The sequence below is a fragment of the Pongo abelii genome, chromosome 19 (genome assembly GCF_028885655.2).
Source record: "Pongo abelii isolate AG06213 chromosome 19, NHGRI_mPonAbe1-v2.0_pri, whole genome shotgun sequence".
Lineage (NCBI taxonomy): Eukaryota > Metazoa > Chordata > Mammalia > Primates > Hominidae > Pongo > Pongo abelii.
Genome location: NC_072004.2, coordinates 16293647 through 16310478, shown reverse-complemented (window position 1 = coordinate 16310478; position 16832 = coordinate 16293647). Strand labels below are relative to the sequence as shown.

Here is a 16832-nt window from a genome sequence, read left to right as displayed (position 1 = left end):
GCTGACTCCCATGTTTCTGGCTGAGAATTTGGATAGTGGCTATAGTCCAAAGAAACAAAGAACATTGAAATCATACTTTATTTTATTTTTAACTCACCAATTAGGAAGGTAGATATTTGTATGTTTTTTCTTTATTCGCTCAATGATTTTTTTAATAGTTAAAAAAATTACTGAGAAACTACTAGGTGTCTATATTCTCTAGGGTTTTGTCTCCTGTCCTGATGATATCTTTTTTTCCTCTGGGTTCAGGAGTCACTTCCCAGGTTGTGGTGACACAGGAACTTTCACTGTCCACACCTCCTAGAGGGACAGTGACATTCACCTATGGCTCCAAAATTGGGGCTGTCGTCAGGGCATCTCATGACAGCTGGGTCCAACAGAACATCTGTGAATGTCTTCGGGGTCAATGGTGGATACAAGCAATCAGGTCCTGGGACCCCTGCACAATCTACTGGTTCTCTGCATAAAGAAAAAACCACCCTGATTATAAAGGGGGACAGAACAAAAATGAAGCCCAGTATTCATGATCAGTGGCATCTGCAACATCAGCACAGGGACAAATACAGGTGGGAAGCTAGACTCTAACACCTTGGATCAAGCCTCAGTCCTGTGCTTCTGAAGCACATTTTTTGCTTTTGAAGGCTGGTTTCCAACTACTGCAGACTCAGGTCGTTAGTTCCTCAGGCCCCCAGTGGATCACCACAATCACTTTTTCTATCAATCATGGCAGTCATTTCAGATTAAAGGTATGCTTCCTCCTACTTAAGTTATAAGTAACACTGTGACATATTTGGTGACTTCAATTTAAAAGACTAAGGTAGAGGATGGGAGAGATATGAGGCTTCAGAAACATTTCAGCAGATGGAAAGCAGGCTACAGAGTGATTCATTTCCAATATGATTTGATTGATTAAAAAATCGGAAATTAAATACATACGAAGGGGAATGTATCTCATTTCTCCTGATGCTGACAAAGTTAAAAAATAAGGAAAAAACAAGAAAACAAAAGCAAGTACTATTTCAGATCTATTGACAAAACTCTAGAAAGTCTTATAATATCCAGAATATCTAGGATACAGTAAAAAATTAACTTTCCATATGAAGAACCAGAGGAACACAACTTAAATAAGAAAAGACAATCAACAGACACCAATACTGAAATAATTTAGGTGCTGACGTTATGTAACTGAGATTACTTAAGCAGCAATTATACAATCCCTTCAGTGAGCAATTTTAGACATTATTTTTTGAAGTTTTATTTTAGGCTCAGGGGTACATGTGCAGGTATGTTACATAGGTAAACGTGGGTCACAAGGAACATTCTTGAAACAAGTGGAAAAGAAGTAAATCCCAGAAAAGAAAAAGAGGTCACAAAAACAAACCAAATTAAAATTAGAGAACTGAAAAATACAATAAATTAAATTAAAAACAATAGTCTGGAGAGACTCTGGAACAGGTAACAGCAAAATTAAAAATCAAGCATTAGAGGAATTATTTACCATAGAGAAGTACAAACAATAGTCATCTAATCCCAGCAGGGGGCGCTGTGGATCTTCTCAGAGGTGAGTAAGGCCTGAAATTAACTCCCAGGGCTCTCATTTATGGCTCCCGGGCCCATACTCACTGGCCTGAGTTGGGGGTTAGAGCAGGTGCTTTCTACCAAAGGGCAAATTCAGAGCTCCCAGCAGCCCAGCCTCCCTGACAGAGCGGCTGCTCCCTGGCTGAGCACTCAGAACCCATGGAGCTGGGGGTTTTGGTAAAGAACCCATAGTTGCGTAATGCTCCACCCAAACGCACATCTTCACCCAGGGAGCTGATGAAGAGCTAGAGGAACTGTCCAAGAGTCCAGCAGTGGCTGAGGGTCCTGGGGATCTTTGGAAAGTCCACACCATGGCCTGGATGCTTCTCCTCCACCTCTGCTTTCTCCTCACTCTATGTCTGGGTTCATGGAGATTTCAGAGACAGGCCTTTGGAGGTATCCCTCTGCTTCTCTTCCTCATTCCTAACATGGATCTGTGTTTGTTTCTTGGTTCAGTTCTCAGGCTGTGGTGACTCAGGAGCCCTCACTGACTGTGTCCCAAAGAGAGACACTCATTCTCATGTGTGGCTCTGGTCAGCCAGGCGGAAGGAGGAGGGAGCAGCTCCAGGTGCCCTGGAAGGAGGTGCTGCACTGTCCTTGCTGGGTTTTTTGCTCTGCTGCCCCCAGTGGAGGCTCCTCAGGGAGGAAGAGCTCCAGGACTGCCCTGTAAACCACACAGTGAGCTGGGCAGGTGAGTCCAGGGGGAGGAGGGCTGTGTGGAAACCTGAGACTCAGGTACTTAGTGGCATGGACACTGCCCAGCTCCGTCCTTTTTGGGGAGGACAAAATGGGCACTGGAAGGGACAGCATACATGGGTGCATCTGGGCCTTGGGCAGCAGGGGACACTGAGGCCTGTGCTGTGGATCTCAGCTGGGAGACCCGCCCCTGGCCGTGTGCTGGAGTTCACTGCCCCCACCCACTGGGGCCAGCAGCTGTGTCCTCACAGGTCCCTGTGGAGCCACAGAACAGCCCCACCTAAGTCCACACCCCCAGGGTCAGCTTTCCAGGCAGAGGTAAGAGTCAGGTCCCATGGTGGGGCTTAGACAGCCCAGAGGAGAAGACTTGTTTGCATGAAGTGTCCCCCCTTGCCCTGGGCTGCTGGAGGTAGTAGGAGGGACTTGGGCAGCTCAGGCCCAGCTGAGGGTGCTCAGGATGCAGAGCTGTGTGGGGGTACCCACCACAGCCTGGGATTCTCCCCTTCTCCCTCTTCTTATTTACTACACAGGTGGCTGGGGCCAGGCATCAGGGCTGTAGATAAAAGGACCAAGGATTGTGCATGTTGTCTGTACCCACCGTCCTGCCTCTGTCACCGTGTTCATCCTAATGTCCGGGACCCAGGGCCCAATCCGTGCTGACTTAGCCATCTGCAGCACCCGAGTCTGTGGGGAGACGAACACCAGCACCTGCGCTGGAAGCAGCAACGCTGGGCAAGGGCGTGGTCCTGATACCAGAAGTTCCCAGTGGGGTCTCCAAACTCCTCATCTATGACAGCCGTCATCGGCCCACAGCAGGTGAACACTGCCTTCCTGAGCATTTCTGGGCTCCTCATCCCAAGGATGAAGCTGATTATCCCTGCTCAGCTTGGGACCGGGACATCAAGCTCATGCAGTGCTGCAGGCACTGTGAGACTAAAACATGTGGCACACGCAGTGAGATGTTCTCCCTGTGCAGCCCCCAGCCCTCGGCCAAGTCAGCGGCTTAGCCCCGGTGGGTTCTTTCTTTCTCTTTTTTGTTTTTTTGTTCAAAGTTTAGAGATTTAGACCCACCGCAGTGAATATGGTCTAGAAACTGTGTCTCCTTCCTCTCAATTCTACCCACACATCCAGCCCTGACAGTAACACATTGTCATATTGTCTCATATTAAGAAATATTTCTCAATACCAGGGTCAGGCTGCCCTGAGAATCTGATGGCTCAGGACAGAACCAAAGACAGAGTCCACTGTCCACAGAGTGACCCAGGATAGTTTATTCCCAGAGGTCTGAACACCTACTGTGTGCCAGCTTCAAGTCAAGGGGCTCAGGACACAAGATGAACAAAACAGGAAGGCTCATTGTTCTTCTTGGCCAAGCATTAGCCAAGAAGCTTACATCATCTGGTAGAATAGATAAGACTAACAAGCATATATGTCAATGCAATTAGAGAAAATTACCTGTGAGGAGAGAAGCACTCGGTGGGCAGGGGGTAGGGGAGAGGAGCCATTAGAGGGTTAGACTGGGATGACACAAGATCTGACTTCAGTTTGTGCAGAAAAGTTTAGATTTCTCAGAGAAGATGGACAAGGAATTGAGAAGTGTGAAGGCTGTGGGACCAGCTTGGGTCACTGGAGAGAATGGTGGGATTCAGCATGTGTTTGGGGGAGGGAGGAGGGACTGAAGCCTGGGTGAGGAGAGAGGGCTCAAGGCTGGCTGCCTTAGGACCAGGATGGGGCATACTGAGCCTCCTGCTGGGAAGCCTTCATGGGCAAGGGGAGTTGGGGAGGCCCTGAGCTCATCGCCACAATGGAAACATTGAAAACTGCCTCCTAGCATCATTCAAAGGTGTCACAGGAACTTTTCCTTTTAGATGGCAAAAGCAGAATCTCCCTCTGAGACTTAATCTGAGATGTCCCTTCTCCATGTCCTTTCCTGTCCCCTGGCTGAATTCCCATGGGAACAAAATACCTCTACCGTCCTGGGAATCACATTTGGATACAAACCCTCCAGAATGATTAAGACCTGGAGTCCCTGACCTACTGATCAGGAATCCTGGCCTTCAGGACAACTTGTCTAGATCACTCACACCGTCTCCCCTGACACCATCATAGTGACTGGGAGTGGACAGTCAGATCGGTTGGATAGTGCATGGCCTGTCCCTGGAGCTGCAGCTGGCGTTAGACATATGCTAACCATGTGGCTGGGTGATTTGTGGTCCTGACAGGAGAGGAAAACAACAGGTTTGCCTAAGTGGCCCAGTATGTGTATCACTGTGGCCCACACCTGCCCCCTTAGCTCATGATGAGCGTTGTCCTGTGGATGCTGGGACATGGGAAGGGACACAGGCCAGGCTGTTTCTATCACAGAAAGTTACAGTTCTGGCTTCACGACCTTTCCAATGGTCCTTCAACAGCAACCAGGTCAAGACACAGCCGCTCCCATGTATAAAACATCAATCTGAAATTCAGGCAGTCTTGTGAAACAAGGGAAAAAATACCCTTGTGATGGCCTTCTCATCCCAGAGGGGAAAGAAAGGAAAAGAAGTTCAAGGAGTTACGAGAGTGGCCACTGTCCACCATCGTCTGGGTACCTGTCCTCCACTTGCCCGTCCCTCAGGTGAAGACCAGGTTCACAGGCCAGCACCTGCACCTCTTCCTGTGTCCACGTGCTCCACATGGGGGCTCTTCCTCCTCCCATTCCAAGATGACTGCTCCCCCAGGTCACCTCTGTGTCGTTGCTGAGAGTCCCGGTCACAGGGATCTGGGTCAGTGTCAGCCTGACTCTGATTCAGCTGGGTGACCGCCCCTTCAGGACACAAAACCAATTACTGGAGCCCTGAGTGAACTCCCCTGGATTTCCCACACCCTGAACTCCCATTCTGTGTTCTCCTAGAATGTTCTGCCTCTACCCAATAATGTCATGTTACGTTCTCAGACCTGCAGCCATTCATGTCCCCAGTTTCTACACTGTCTCATGTTCTCATCCCATTTCACAGCTCATTTTCTAGTAATCATCCGATGACTCCAAACTTTCCTCTACAGCTCACTGTCCCATGAGCTGGGCAACATGGCAAAACCCCATCTCCACCAAAAAAATTAGCTGGGCTCAGTGTTGCACCTGTGGTCCCAACTACTTGGGAGGCTGAGGTGGGAGGATCACTCAAGCCTGGGAGGTGGAGGTTGCAGTGAGCTGAGATTATACCACTGCACACCACTGCACTCCAGCCTGGGTGACAAAGTGAGACCCCATCTCAAGAAACAGACCAGGCGCGTGGGTCACGCCTGTAATCCCAGCACTCAGGGAGGCCAAGATGGGTGGATCACTTGAGGTCAGGAGTTCGACATCAGCCTGGCCAACATGGTGAAACCCCGTCTCTACTAAAAATACAAAAATTAGTTGGGCATGGTGGTGTGCACCTGTAATCCCAGCTACTCCGGAGGTTGAGGCAGGAGAATTGCTTGAACCTGGGAGGCAGAAGTTGCAGTGAGCCGAGATCGCGCCACTGCACTCCAGCCTGGGTGATGCAGAGAGACTTTGTCTCAAGAAAATAAAAGAAACTAGTTTGGAAAGATAACCCAGACTGTGGCCCAATGTGGGTTTCACTTTGAGCACTCTTGGGAGTGTTGAGTCCACGTGGTAGAGAGCTTGCTGTTCTTGGGTAAGGAGTTTACACAATGCTGCAACCTCCCCAGGAAGGCTCCCCCTTGCAGCCAGGGGACATCTCTTCTGCAGATTCTCCAGGCTTCCTTGCTATTTCAGGAGCTTTGCCAGAATACCTCCTGGGGGTGTTGACATTGGGCCCTACTGGAACCTTCCTGAATGATCAGGTGAGCTGGGCATTATTACGTCTGCTTCAGGGATGAGGAAACCAAAGCCCAGAAAGTTATCTAGTCTAAGATCACAGAGCTGGTCAGTGGAGGAGCCAGGAGGGGAATAAGCTTGTCTGAGCCCGGGTCTGTCCACACCCTTCTCCACCTCTGTCCCAGCCACTGCTCCTGCACTTGCCTCACCTCCCTGAAGTGTGAGCACCAGGGCCGGGCCGCTTCTCATCCCAGCCGCCCCTTTCCGCTGCTTACCCACCTCGTGGCTGTGGATGTGGCCCCCCAGGTCCTCCTGGGGTGTGGTGCGGCTCAGCTGGGCCGGCGCCCAGGCCAGCACCTGCCTCTCTATCTGTCCCAGGTCTCCATCCAGCCGGGTCATCTGTGTCAGGAGCTTCTGGGCCTGTGGGTTGGCCAGGGCCGAGCCAGATGGAGCTGGGGGCAGAGGTGTTGGTGGAGGGCCCAGGGCCTATCTCCAGACTGCCAGATGCCCCCACCAGATGCCCACAGAGGGTCCTGTTGGGGTCGGGTGGAGGGGATGGGCAGGGCCACCCCAGAGATGAAATCCCCAGAGTGATGGTCCCTAACCCAAGGCGACCCCTGCCCATCACAGACCAGTCGGAAGTCAGAATCTACTCCTTCTAGCCCCACAGCCACCCCTCCCCGGGCCACCCTGAGTACCCTGCTGGCTGGGCCGAACAGACTCCGCAGCGCTGGCCTTCAGGCGGCTCTGGACTGTGGCCCATTTCTGCTTCAGGGCCTGCAGCTCCGAGGCCAGCCTAGAACGAAGAGGGGATCAGAGAAAGAGGTCCTCACTCTGCCTCTCTCCCTCCCCAGCCCCAGTAGACGCAGCTTCAGGTGGAGGCCGGCCTTTCAGCAGGGGTCTGCCGGGCCATAGGCTTGGACAGCGCAGGGCCGGCCTGCTCTGCCTACAGCCTGCCCCTGAGTATCCCTCCACAGACCTACCAGGAGGCACTGGCCACGGCATCAGGGTCTGGTACTGGGATGCAGAAGCAGGCGGTGGGAGCATACTTGTTCTCCCCACCAGGGCCTCGCATGACCCAGGTGTGCGGGTCAGTGTTATCTATCAGCTTATACCACTCACCCCGCAGCAGCTGCACCTGGGGGCACAGAAAGGGAGCGGCTCCTGCGGGCTCAGGGGCAGGGGTCCAAGGCCAGGGCAGAGTAGGGGCTGGGGACAGAGACAGATGGGGACAGCAGCTGGAACAGGGACAAGAGTAGGGTGGGAGGTGCTGGGGTAGAAAAGAGGCAGGACAGGACTTGGAGAGAGGAGGGTCTGGGTCAAGGGAAGGAGTAGGGCAAAAGTGGGTGCAGGAGACAGCTGGGGATGGAGCAGGGATGGGCTTGGGCAGGGGCAGGGGATGGGCTGGGTGGGGCTGGATGGTGGCAGGGGTGAGGTGGGGGAGTTCGCACTTCTCCTGAGTCCCAGTCACAGATGCTGCCCACGTGCAGGGGCTGCTGAGGCAGGCTTCTTTGCTGTGGCAGAGGGACCACATCCCGGCTTCGCTGCTGCAGGTCCCCAGTGGCCCTCTCAGTGATGGCCAGCTGTTTCTCCTCTGCCTGCCGGGGGCCCAGGCAGAGGGGACTCAGGCCAGGCTGCATTGGAGGCTGGCCACACCATACCTGTCCTTCAAAAGGACTAGAGGCTGGCCTTCATGAAGGCAGGGGTCTCTAAATCAGCAAAGTAAAAGGAGCCCCTCTCTGGGGGCCTAGGATCCTGGGATCTGCTAGTTGCAGGGAGGGGGATGGCACAGCATCACCCAGGCCTCCGAGCAGAAGCTAGACAGGCTTCAGAGCTCTCCCAGGCTGCCCTTGTCCCACTGCAAATGAGGAAACTGATGTCCAGAGGTGGGAGGAGCTTGCTGGTACCTGGCCAGCCTCCTGCTAGAGCAGACCCCTCGCCAGCACCCAGGCCAGGGCTTGGGACAGGACTAGGTACCGAGGCAGAAGGGCTGAGGCCCAGAAAGATGGACAGGACCAATTCCCAGAAGTCGGGTGCAGATGGCCTGGTGGGGCTGTCTCACCTCCAGCTGTTGCAGCAGCTCTGTGGGGGTGCCAGGGGGGCCCCCAGGTGCAGGGCTGGACTTGGCATCCAAGTTGGAGTTGAGCTTCTCCAGGGTCTGGCTGACTCAGTCGGCCTCTTCCTGGAACTGAGTTCACTGGGTGGTCGAGGGCAGAGCCTGGGGCAACCTGCTGCCCATTGACTCTACAAACCAGCTGAACTTAAGCCAGCTAAACCTAAGCCAGCTAAACACAAAGCAGCTAAACCTAAACCAGGTAAACCTAAACCAGCTAAACTTAAACCAGCTAAATCTAAACCTGCTAAACACAAACCACCTAAACCGAAACCAGCTAAACCTAAACCAGCCAAACACAAACCAGATAAACCGAAACCAGCTAAACCTAAACCAGCTAAACACAAAGCAGCTAAACCTAAACCATAAAAACCTAAACCAGGTAAACCTAAACCAGCTAAACTTAAACCAGCTAAATCTAAACCTGCTAAACACAAACCACCTAAACCGAAACCAGCTAAACCTAAACAAGCCAAACACAAACCAGATAAACCTAAACCAGCTAAACACAAACCAGATAAACCTAAACCAGCTAAACTTAAACCAGCTAAACCTAAACTGTCACTCTCCGCTACTCTGGTCGGTCTTTCTTTTTCCTACACAGGCGGCAGGACCTTTTATCACTGGTGTGCTCTTGCAAATGGGCTCTTATTCGTGCACTGAACTTAATTTTTTTAAGTGGGTCATAAAACACTTGGTCTTCATCCTTCCTGCACAAATGAAGGGCACCGTCACCTGCCTCCCTCCAGCACCTGAAGTCTTTCTTGCTGGGACAGAGGGTATTGGAGCTGCACTTGTCCCAGCCCAGGAGAAGAAGCTGTGCTTTAAAGAAGCATTCCAGGTGCTTTTACGGAATTTTTGTCAGTGTGTGATCACAGTCCTGTGGTTCTATAGGAAAATGTATGAAACATTATCTGCCCCCAAATCCCAGTTGTATATTATATCAGGGTTTCTCAACCATTTTTTTTCATTATTATTCTCCTAAAGAGCCTTTTAAGAAATCTTTTCTTTTTTCCCCCCACCTCATCCCCATAAAATTTTATTTATTTATTTATTTTGATAGAGATTTATCTGTTTGTATAGAGACAAGATCTTGCTATGTTGCCCAGGCTGATCTGGAACTACTGGGGTCAAGCAATTCTCCTGGCTTGGCCTCCCAAAGTGCTGGAATTACAGGTGTGAGCCACCACACCTGGCCCCCATGAAATTTTTATACCACAGATATGCTGTATACAGCTTAGGTGCTGTATGTGGATCTGTACTTCATGCATAAAAAGAGTTATTTTTCTGCCATTAAGAACCGATTTTCACCCCCCCTGGGAACCGCTTCACCCTGTTGAGAATGTGCCCATGTCTTTCCTTCCCTCTGGGACCGAGTGGCTACCACACAGCTCTATTTTATTTTATTTTTGAGGTGGAGTCTCTCTTTGTCACCCAGGCTGGAATGCAGTGGACCAATCTCGGCCCACTGCAACCTCCACCTCCTGGGTTCAAGCGATTCTCCTGCCTCAGCCTCCTGAGTAGCTGGGATTACAGGCATGCGCCACCACGTCTGGCTAATTTTGATATTTTTAGTAGAGACAGGGTTTCACCATGTTGGCCAGGCTGATCTCGAACTCCTGACCTCAAGTGATCCGCCAGCTTCGGCCTCCCAAAGTGCTGGGATTACAGGTGTGAGCCACCGCGCCCTGCCAGCTCTGTCTAGTTGAGAGGTGCAGTGCCTCTACTGTGGGCAGGTGTGCTGTGGGACCTCCCGCCCCTGCCGCCCCTGCCGCCCCTGCCGCCTGCCCCAGGGCTCACCTGGCTGTAGTCCTCCATGTGCTGCAGCTGGGTCTCCTGGCAGATGCACAGGTTCAGGGAGTTCTGCCACTCCATCTTCAGGGCCTCCTGGTGGGCCTGGGTACGGCAGCACGGAGCCCTCGGACCACGCCCCGCTCCCCCCACGTCCACCCCACCTCCCCCCCTTCTCCACCCACCACGTCCCTTCTCACTCTTGCCCTGTCCCCAGCGCACCTGAATGGGCCCCACCGCGGGGTGCCGCAGCTCCACCATGCGCTCGCCGTCGTCCTCCAGCTGGTTTAAGCTCTGCTCCTGGCTCAGCAGCTCGTGCTGCTTGAAGTGCTGGGGGCGAGTCGGGTGGGGAGCGGCGGTGAGGACCAGGATGGCCCTGGCCGCCCCCGCCTGGCCCCAACCTCTGCCAGCCGACCTCGTATTCCCGCCGCACGCCCGCAGGGTCGGCCATGAGGTCGCTCCAGTCCTGCTGCAGGATGCGGCGCTGCTGCTCCGCCAGGGCGCTCAGCTGCCGCGTGCAGCCCTGCAGGTGCGTGCACAGGCTGCCCAGGCTCTGCCCACGCCACGATGCCGCCTTCTGTGCTCAGGACCCGCCGCCAGCAGCAGGGTGGGGAGAGAGAAAGGGGGGCAAAAGGCGCCATTGGGCCGCGCTCAGGAACACTGGCCCCGGGCAGGGTCCAGGCAGGGTCCGAGCCGCCACCCAGGCCCACCCGCAGTCACCCTGCCCGACCCTCCCTCCTGCTCACCAGTAGGTCTCGGTATTGGCTCCGGATGGTGGCTGCATCCTGCCTCGACCAAGGGGAGAAACAAGCCCGTGAGAGGTGAGGTGCAGGGAGACGGCCCCCTAAGATCTGGGCCAGCCATCCCCAACCCACCCCTATCCCCAGGGCCCAGCCGATCTAGCTCCGGCTCTGACTGGAGAAACAGGGGCTGGGGCTGGCCCCGGATGTGACATCCTGCCGGCTCACCCACCGGCCCCACGAGGCTCCGCAGCTGCTGTCCATAGGCGTCGATCTCCTTCTGCAGGATGTTGAGCTCGGCGATCTGTTGCTCCAGCTCCGCCATGCCGGGCCCGTACTGGCCTGCGCAGACCTGCTTCTGCAGGAGAGCCGGCGGCTCAGTCACCACAGGACCGCGGTGGGGAGCCAGAGAACCCACGAGCCTCCCACTCGGAGAAGTGGACTTGGTCATTTGGGCAGAGCGTGGACGAGCCTGGGAGCAGCCCGGGTGCACGCCCTGAAGCTCACCCAGGGGCGAGGCCATTCTGCAGTGGCCCCTGAGTCCCACAGGTTCCCAGACGCTGGGCTCAGCCTCTGAGAAGTCTCCAGCTCCATCCTGCCTTGTCTGTGAGCCAGCCTCAGTGCTTCCTGCCTGGACACCTCCAGCCAAGCTCCAGGGCCCTCAGAACGCCCTACTCCACCCGGGCCCTTCCCCACTGTCCCTCTGTTGTCATGATGACACCCCTTCTGTGTGGCATCAAAGCACAACTCCTCACCCAGGGATCAGAATGCCCCATGACCTGGCTCTGCCCACCTGCCCAGAAATCCCCATTTCCCGTCGAACCCTAGGCTTCCTCCTGGCAGGAACCTTTGCTCCTTCTTTCTGGAATGGTCCTCTCCTCACTACTTCACCCTGGCCCAACCGAGCCCTCTCACCCCTCTGAAGTCTCTTCGTGTGCCTCCTCCTGCAGGAAGTCTTCCCTGACTGCACTGTCTGCTCTGCTGTCTCCCTGCCCAGACCCCTGAGCCACCCCTACACTCTGACTGTTCAAGCCTACAGTCAGGCCCTGGGTTAAATTCAGTTCCTTATTGCCCTCTGATCACACTGGGGTGTGACTTTGAGCTCCTGACCTGTTTCTGCTCCAGCACGCGTGCCCAGTCGATCCTGGGTCCCACGTCGGGCGGCAGCACCATCTTCTCGTACAGGGCACGGTACTCCGCACACTCCTGGGTCACCCGCTCGTGCAGCTGCTCGATGCTGTCAAGAAGGTGGCAGGCAGGTCAGGCTGGGCCTGGGTCTTCCCCAGGGACCCCCAGCCCTGCCGCAGCCCCACTCACTCCTTCTCAATCTCCTCAGTCTGTGGGTGCTTGAGCCGCCGGGCCTTGTCCACGTCCAGGAAGAGGTCCTTGAGCAGCACCTCGGCCTCCTTCAGGCTGCGGCCTATCTCCTGCTGGTGCTGCAGGGCCTGGCACTGCTCATTGTTCAGCTGGTCCTGTGGGCAGGGGATGGGCAGACTCGCCAGGGCCCAGAGCCCCCACACCCCTGATGCCCATCACTGTGGGCCTGAGCCCCACCTTTGGGACCCCAGCTATGCTGGCCAACCTCAAGGCCCACGCCAGGCACAGGGTCAGGCCCAGGGCATCCGTGGGGCAGGTGACAGGACACGGGAGTCCAGCAAAGAATGAAGCTGAGCCCCGTCTCCCACGTGTGTTAGGGGACGGGCGGTGCAGGACAAAGGTCATCTGTCCCATCTTCACCATCACCAGGGGGCACTCAGGGAGTGCCAGGCCTGATGATGGGCCTCCCATGCCACCCAGCCTGCCTACACCATGCCAACTGCTGCCGGGGCCTCACCTGCTGCAGCCTCTTCTGCGTCTCCAGGATGTCCCGCTCCACCTGGTCGGCGCTGGCTTGCATGTGGCAGATGAGCAGGGCCAGCTCCCGGGTGGCAGGCCTGGTGGGTGGAGGGGACAGTGGGCAGCTCGGTGGAAGAGGCCCCTCTGTGCCCCATCCAGGTGGCGTCCCCTGCCCTCCCTCCACCCCATCCTGCCCCCACAGCCTAGCTCACTGCCCTGACTTTGGGGTCTCTCTCTGCAGGAGGCTCTGTGAGCTAGAACTGGTTGGGGGTGTTAGCACTGCCCTGCCACATGAGGGGTCAAAAGGTGAGGGTCTCAGGTCTCTCTGGTGTTGCAGGGGTGGGGGGAGGCGGCCTCGGTGTCCCAGCCTCAGCCAGCTGTGCTGGCAGTGAGTTCCTGACCCCACCCAGCTGCCTGCCACCTCCCCCCTGAGAGCAGGTGAATCAGCAGCTCAGCCACTAGTACCTGAGCCAGCCTGGCTGGGCCCTGGGAGGGGCAGTTGGGTTGGCTGGGGCAGGGAGGCAGCAGCATGTCCCCCACCCCCACCTCCTCCCACTCCAGCCCTGTGTTCCCCTATACCTCCTCGACCCCGGGGAGCTTTGCCAGAGTGCTGGCTTCAGTAGCCGTCTAGAGGAGCCTCACACTGTTGGAGCCGGGGAGCGGGGGCAGGCGCAAGAGACTGCTGGGCACCTTAACATTCTCCAGAGTTGAGGGTTCAAAGCCCAGATTGGGCCCTGACTTGCTTTGAGTCACATGGTCAGGGACGGAGGGGAAACCTCGCTTCCACCCCAGGGCTTTTTCTGTGCATTCGCCCTGCAGCCTCCATAGAGCACCTGCTGTGTGCACGCAGTCACTCTGTGGAGGTCACGAGGTCAAGCAGACCTAAGAGAGGGCAGATTGGTCCAAGCCTCATGAGCACAGTGCCTTATGGGGGATCATTATCCTGGGGCAGGGGAAGCCTTGAACTGGGTCAAAGGATGCCCCCCGCCCCCACAAGCAAAGGGACAGTGCTGGTGAAGGCACAGCAGTCTGGAAGAACTCTGTGGCCAGGACAGCCTGGTTTCATCTTTCTCCATCATTAATGCTGTGTGACCTTGGGCAAGTTACTCAACCTCTCTGTGCCTGAGGTTCCTCGCTCGTAAAGCGGGATTTTAATAAAAATATCTATGCCTTAGGGCTATTGTGAGCATTAATTGAATTTATCCGTCTGAAACATCCAGTGCAGGCCTGGTGCAGGGTTGGCACCCAGCACGTGTTAGTTTTTATCCCACTAGAGGGCTAGTGCCTTGAAGGCAGGGGCCCGTTGGTTCTGTCTACAGCAACATCTCCAGTGCCTAGAACAGTCCTGGCATGCAGTAAGTGCTCAGTAAGTTCATGTCAAACGAGTGGATCGCACGTGAGGTGATGCAGAGCCAACAGGGCCCTGAGGACCGAGCTGCCCCAGGCCAGGAGCGCACTGCTGGGGAACCTGCTTGGACAGTGGGAGCTGCAGGTGCTGGGCCCCAGGTGCTCCTGCTCAGGTCCCGCCTCCTGGGATGGCTGCTCCCACCGGGAGCTGCATGCTCCACCCTGGGTGGGGCTCAGGTGCCCCAGGGAGGACAGGTCACTCAGCGAGAGTGTTAGCTGAGAGTCTTAACCACTGTCTTTCCCATCCGCCCAGACGCCCAGCCTCGGTGTCTGTTGGTGCCTTGATCCCTATCGGGGTAATGGGCACCCCCACTCCCACACCAGCCTTTCATCCCTGAGCTTATCTCGACACCCTGGACCCAGGCGGGCTGCCGCCTCCTCTGCAGACGAGCTGAAGCCAGTGAGTGGGAAGAGCACCACCCAGTCCATCCACAGAGAGCTGGGGCTGGGTGCCAGAGAACCGGGTGGTCCAGGGGAGGCCCAGTGCCCCCTGCACCACACCCACTGGAAAAGAAGCCCCAGCTCTATTTTGTTTTGTTTTAACAGACAGGGTCTTGCTCTGTCACCCAGGCTAGAGTGCAGTGGAGTGATCACAGCTCACTGCAGCCTCGACTTCCCGGGCTCAAGTGATCCTCTCACCTCAGCCTCCCAAGTAGCTCTGACTACAGGCATGCACCACTACATCCAGATAATTTTTGTATATTTTTTATGGAGACGGGATTTCGTCATGTTGCCCAGGCTGGTCTCCAACTCCTGGGCTCAAGGGATCCACCCGCCTCGGCCTCCCAAAGTGGTAGGATTGCAGGCGTGAGGTATTGCACCAGGATTTTTTTTTTTTTTTTAAAGACAGAGTCTCAGTCTGTCACCCAGGTGGGAGCACAGTGGTGTGATCATGGCTCACTGCAGCCTCAAACTCCTGGGCTCAAGCAATAGGCACGAGCCACCATGCCTGGCTAGTTTTTACTTTTATTTTTTTATAGAAACAAGATCTCCGTATGTTGCCCAGGCTGGTCTCGAACTCCTGGGCTCAAGGAATCCTCCCACATTGGCCTCCTGAAGTTCGGGGATTATAGGCATGAGCTACCGTGCCCGGCCATGAACCCCTAACTCTTCAATACAACAAGGCCCTGGGTGAGAATTCTGGGGAGGGCTCCGGCTTAGGCAGGAGGCAGCACAGCCCCTGCATCCCTACCCCAGGGATCCCACCCCACCCCCTCAGTCCTCATGCCCTGCACCCAGGCTCCAGGGGTCATCCCAGCCAAGTAGAGCCTTGGGACAGAGCTGCAGTCAGGCAGCCAGGCTCTCCTGTCTCCCAGCCTCTGGCAGAGGCGGGCATCGGTGCAGGCTCCTGTCCAGCCCTTCTCCCGCTGAGTGGCCTCAATCCGTGGCCCGCAGGCCCCCTTAGAGGATGTAGGGAGCCCCAGGCCACCCCCTGCCTCCTGCCAGGGCTGAAGTTCAGCCTGGGCCTGCGGCTCCCAAGGCAGGGAGAGAGTCCACCCCTGGGCCCTTTGGCCTCGGGACACCAAATGCCAGCACGGGGCTGGTCCTGGGCTCTGGGCCGCCGCCAGGTGGCTCAAGGACCTGGGCCTGGCACCACCCCCACCCCAGCTCCCCGGCTCCCCATCCCCCAGTCCCACTCACCGGCTATGCTTGCTGGGAGAGCCTTTGGGGGACCCCTTGGCTGGGAAGCCCCTGGGGGACCCCTTCCCCTGGGAGCCTTTGCTCAGTCCCTTGAACATGGTCGTAAAGGCAGGTGCTGGCTCAGGCTGGGCTTGGATGGCGAAGGAGGGCAGGAGGGCAGGTGGGAGGCAGTGGGCGTCCTTGCTGGCTGGTCAGCTAAGTCTGGCAAGGTAGGGCGGCTGGGCACTGGGGAAGGGAGTTTCTGGGAGGCCCCTCCTTGCAGGTGAGGCAGCAGGCAGCCAGGCCTCAGGCTTGCCGTGCATGCACCCACAACGACCACACTCATGCCTGCTCTTGCATAACTAGTCTGGGAGGAAAGGGCACACAGCCTTGAGGGCAGGGCCGAGCCTGCCTGACTCCCACAGAAGGTTTGGACTTGTTAACACCCACATGCCCAGGGGAGCGCGCGGCGGCGATCACACCCAGATAGGGAAGGAGCTGGGCCAGGACAGACGGGGCTGGAGACAGACGTGCACATGCAGGCGCAGGCTCGGCGGAGAGGCCCCAGCCCCAGAGCTCAGGATTAATAAACACCTCCAGCCAGCTCAGAGGCCCTGCTGCCAGGCAGGCCCCCACTCACAGCTCTCAATCCCCCAGGAGAGGAGGGGGTGTACTGCCAGCCCAGGGCCTGGCTCTCTGTTCTCCACTGACGTGATGGGGCAGCCAGGGGACGTTCACTCCAGACAACTGGCACAAGGTCCATTTTTTTTTTTTTTAAGAGACAAAGTCTCGCTCTGTCACCCAGGCTGGAGCGCAATGGCACGATCTTGGCTCACTGCAACCTCTGCCTCCCGGGTTCAAGCGATTCTCCCGCCTCAGCCTCCCGAGTAGCTGGGATTATAGGTGCCCATCACCACGCCCAGAAAATTTTTGTATTTTTAGCAGAGAAGGGGATTCACCATGTTGGCCAGGCTGGTCTCGAACTCCTGACCTCAAGTGATCCACCCGCCTTGGCCTCCCAAAGTGCTGGGATTACAGGCATAAGCCACCGCACCCGGCCCCATTTTATAAAGTGTGCACAGTGCAGCAGCACCAGGGCTGGCTTCAGGTGCCACTAAGCCTGGGCTCTGGCTGAGGCCCGGGAGCCTGATGCACTTGGCTTTTCCTACCTGCCTCTTGCCCCACCCAGAAATGGCCCCTGGTGGCTTTTATGAAGTCAGATTGAGTGGCAGACAGTGATGCCAGCTTATTA

At 56.0% G+C, this 16832-nt stretch overlaps 1 protein-coding gene across 1 annotated transcript; it reads right to left on the bottom strand.

The window, feature by feature from the left end:
• Window positions 1-72: 72 nt before the first annotated feature.
• On the bottom strand, window positions 73-16042 carry LOC134759407 (envoplakin-like). The gene is given in 16 exon segments (XM_063718045.1): window positions 73-459; window positions 4863-5077; window positions 6349-6525; window positions 6772-6869; window positions 7057-7211; window positions 7525-7671; window positions 8136-8261; window positions 9987-10082; window positions 10200-10307; window positions 10393-10554; window positions 10724-10762; window positions 10950-11075; window positions 11828-11954; window positions 12035-12189; window positions 12552-12651; window positions 15602-16042. Coding segments are annotated over 15 exon segments (1890 nt in total). The 5' UTR covers window positions 15700-16042; the 3' UTR covers window positions 73-459; window positions 4863-4901.
• Window positions 16043-16832: the final 790 nt, after the last annotated feature.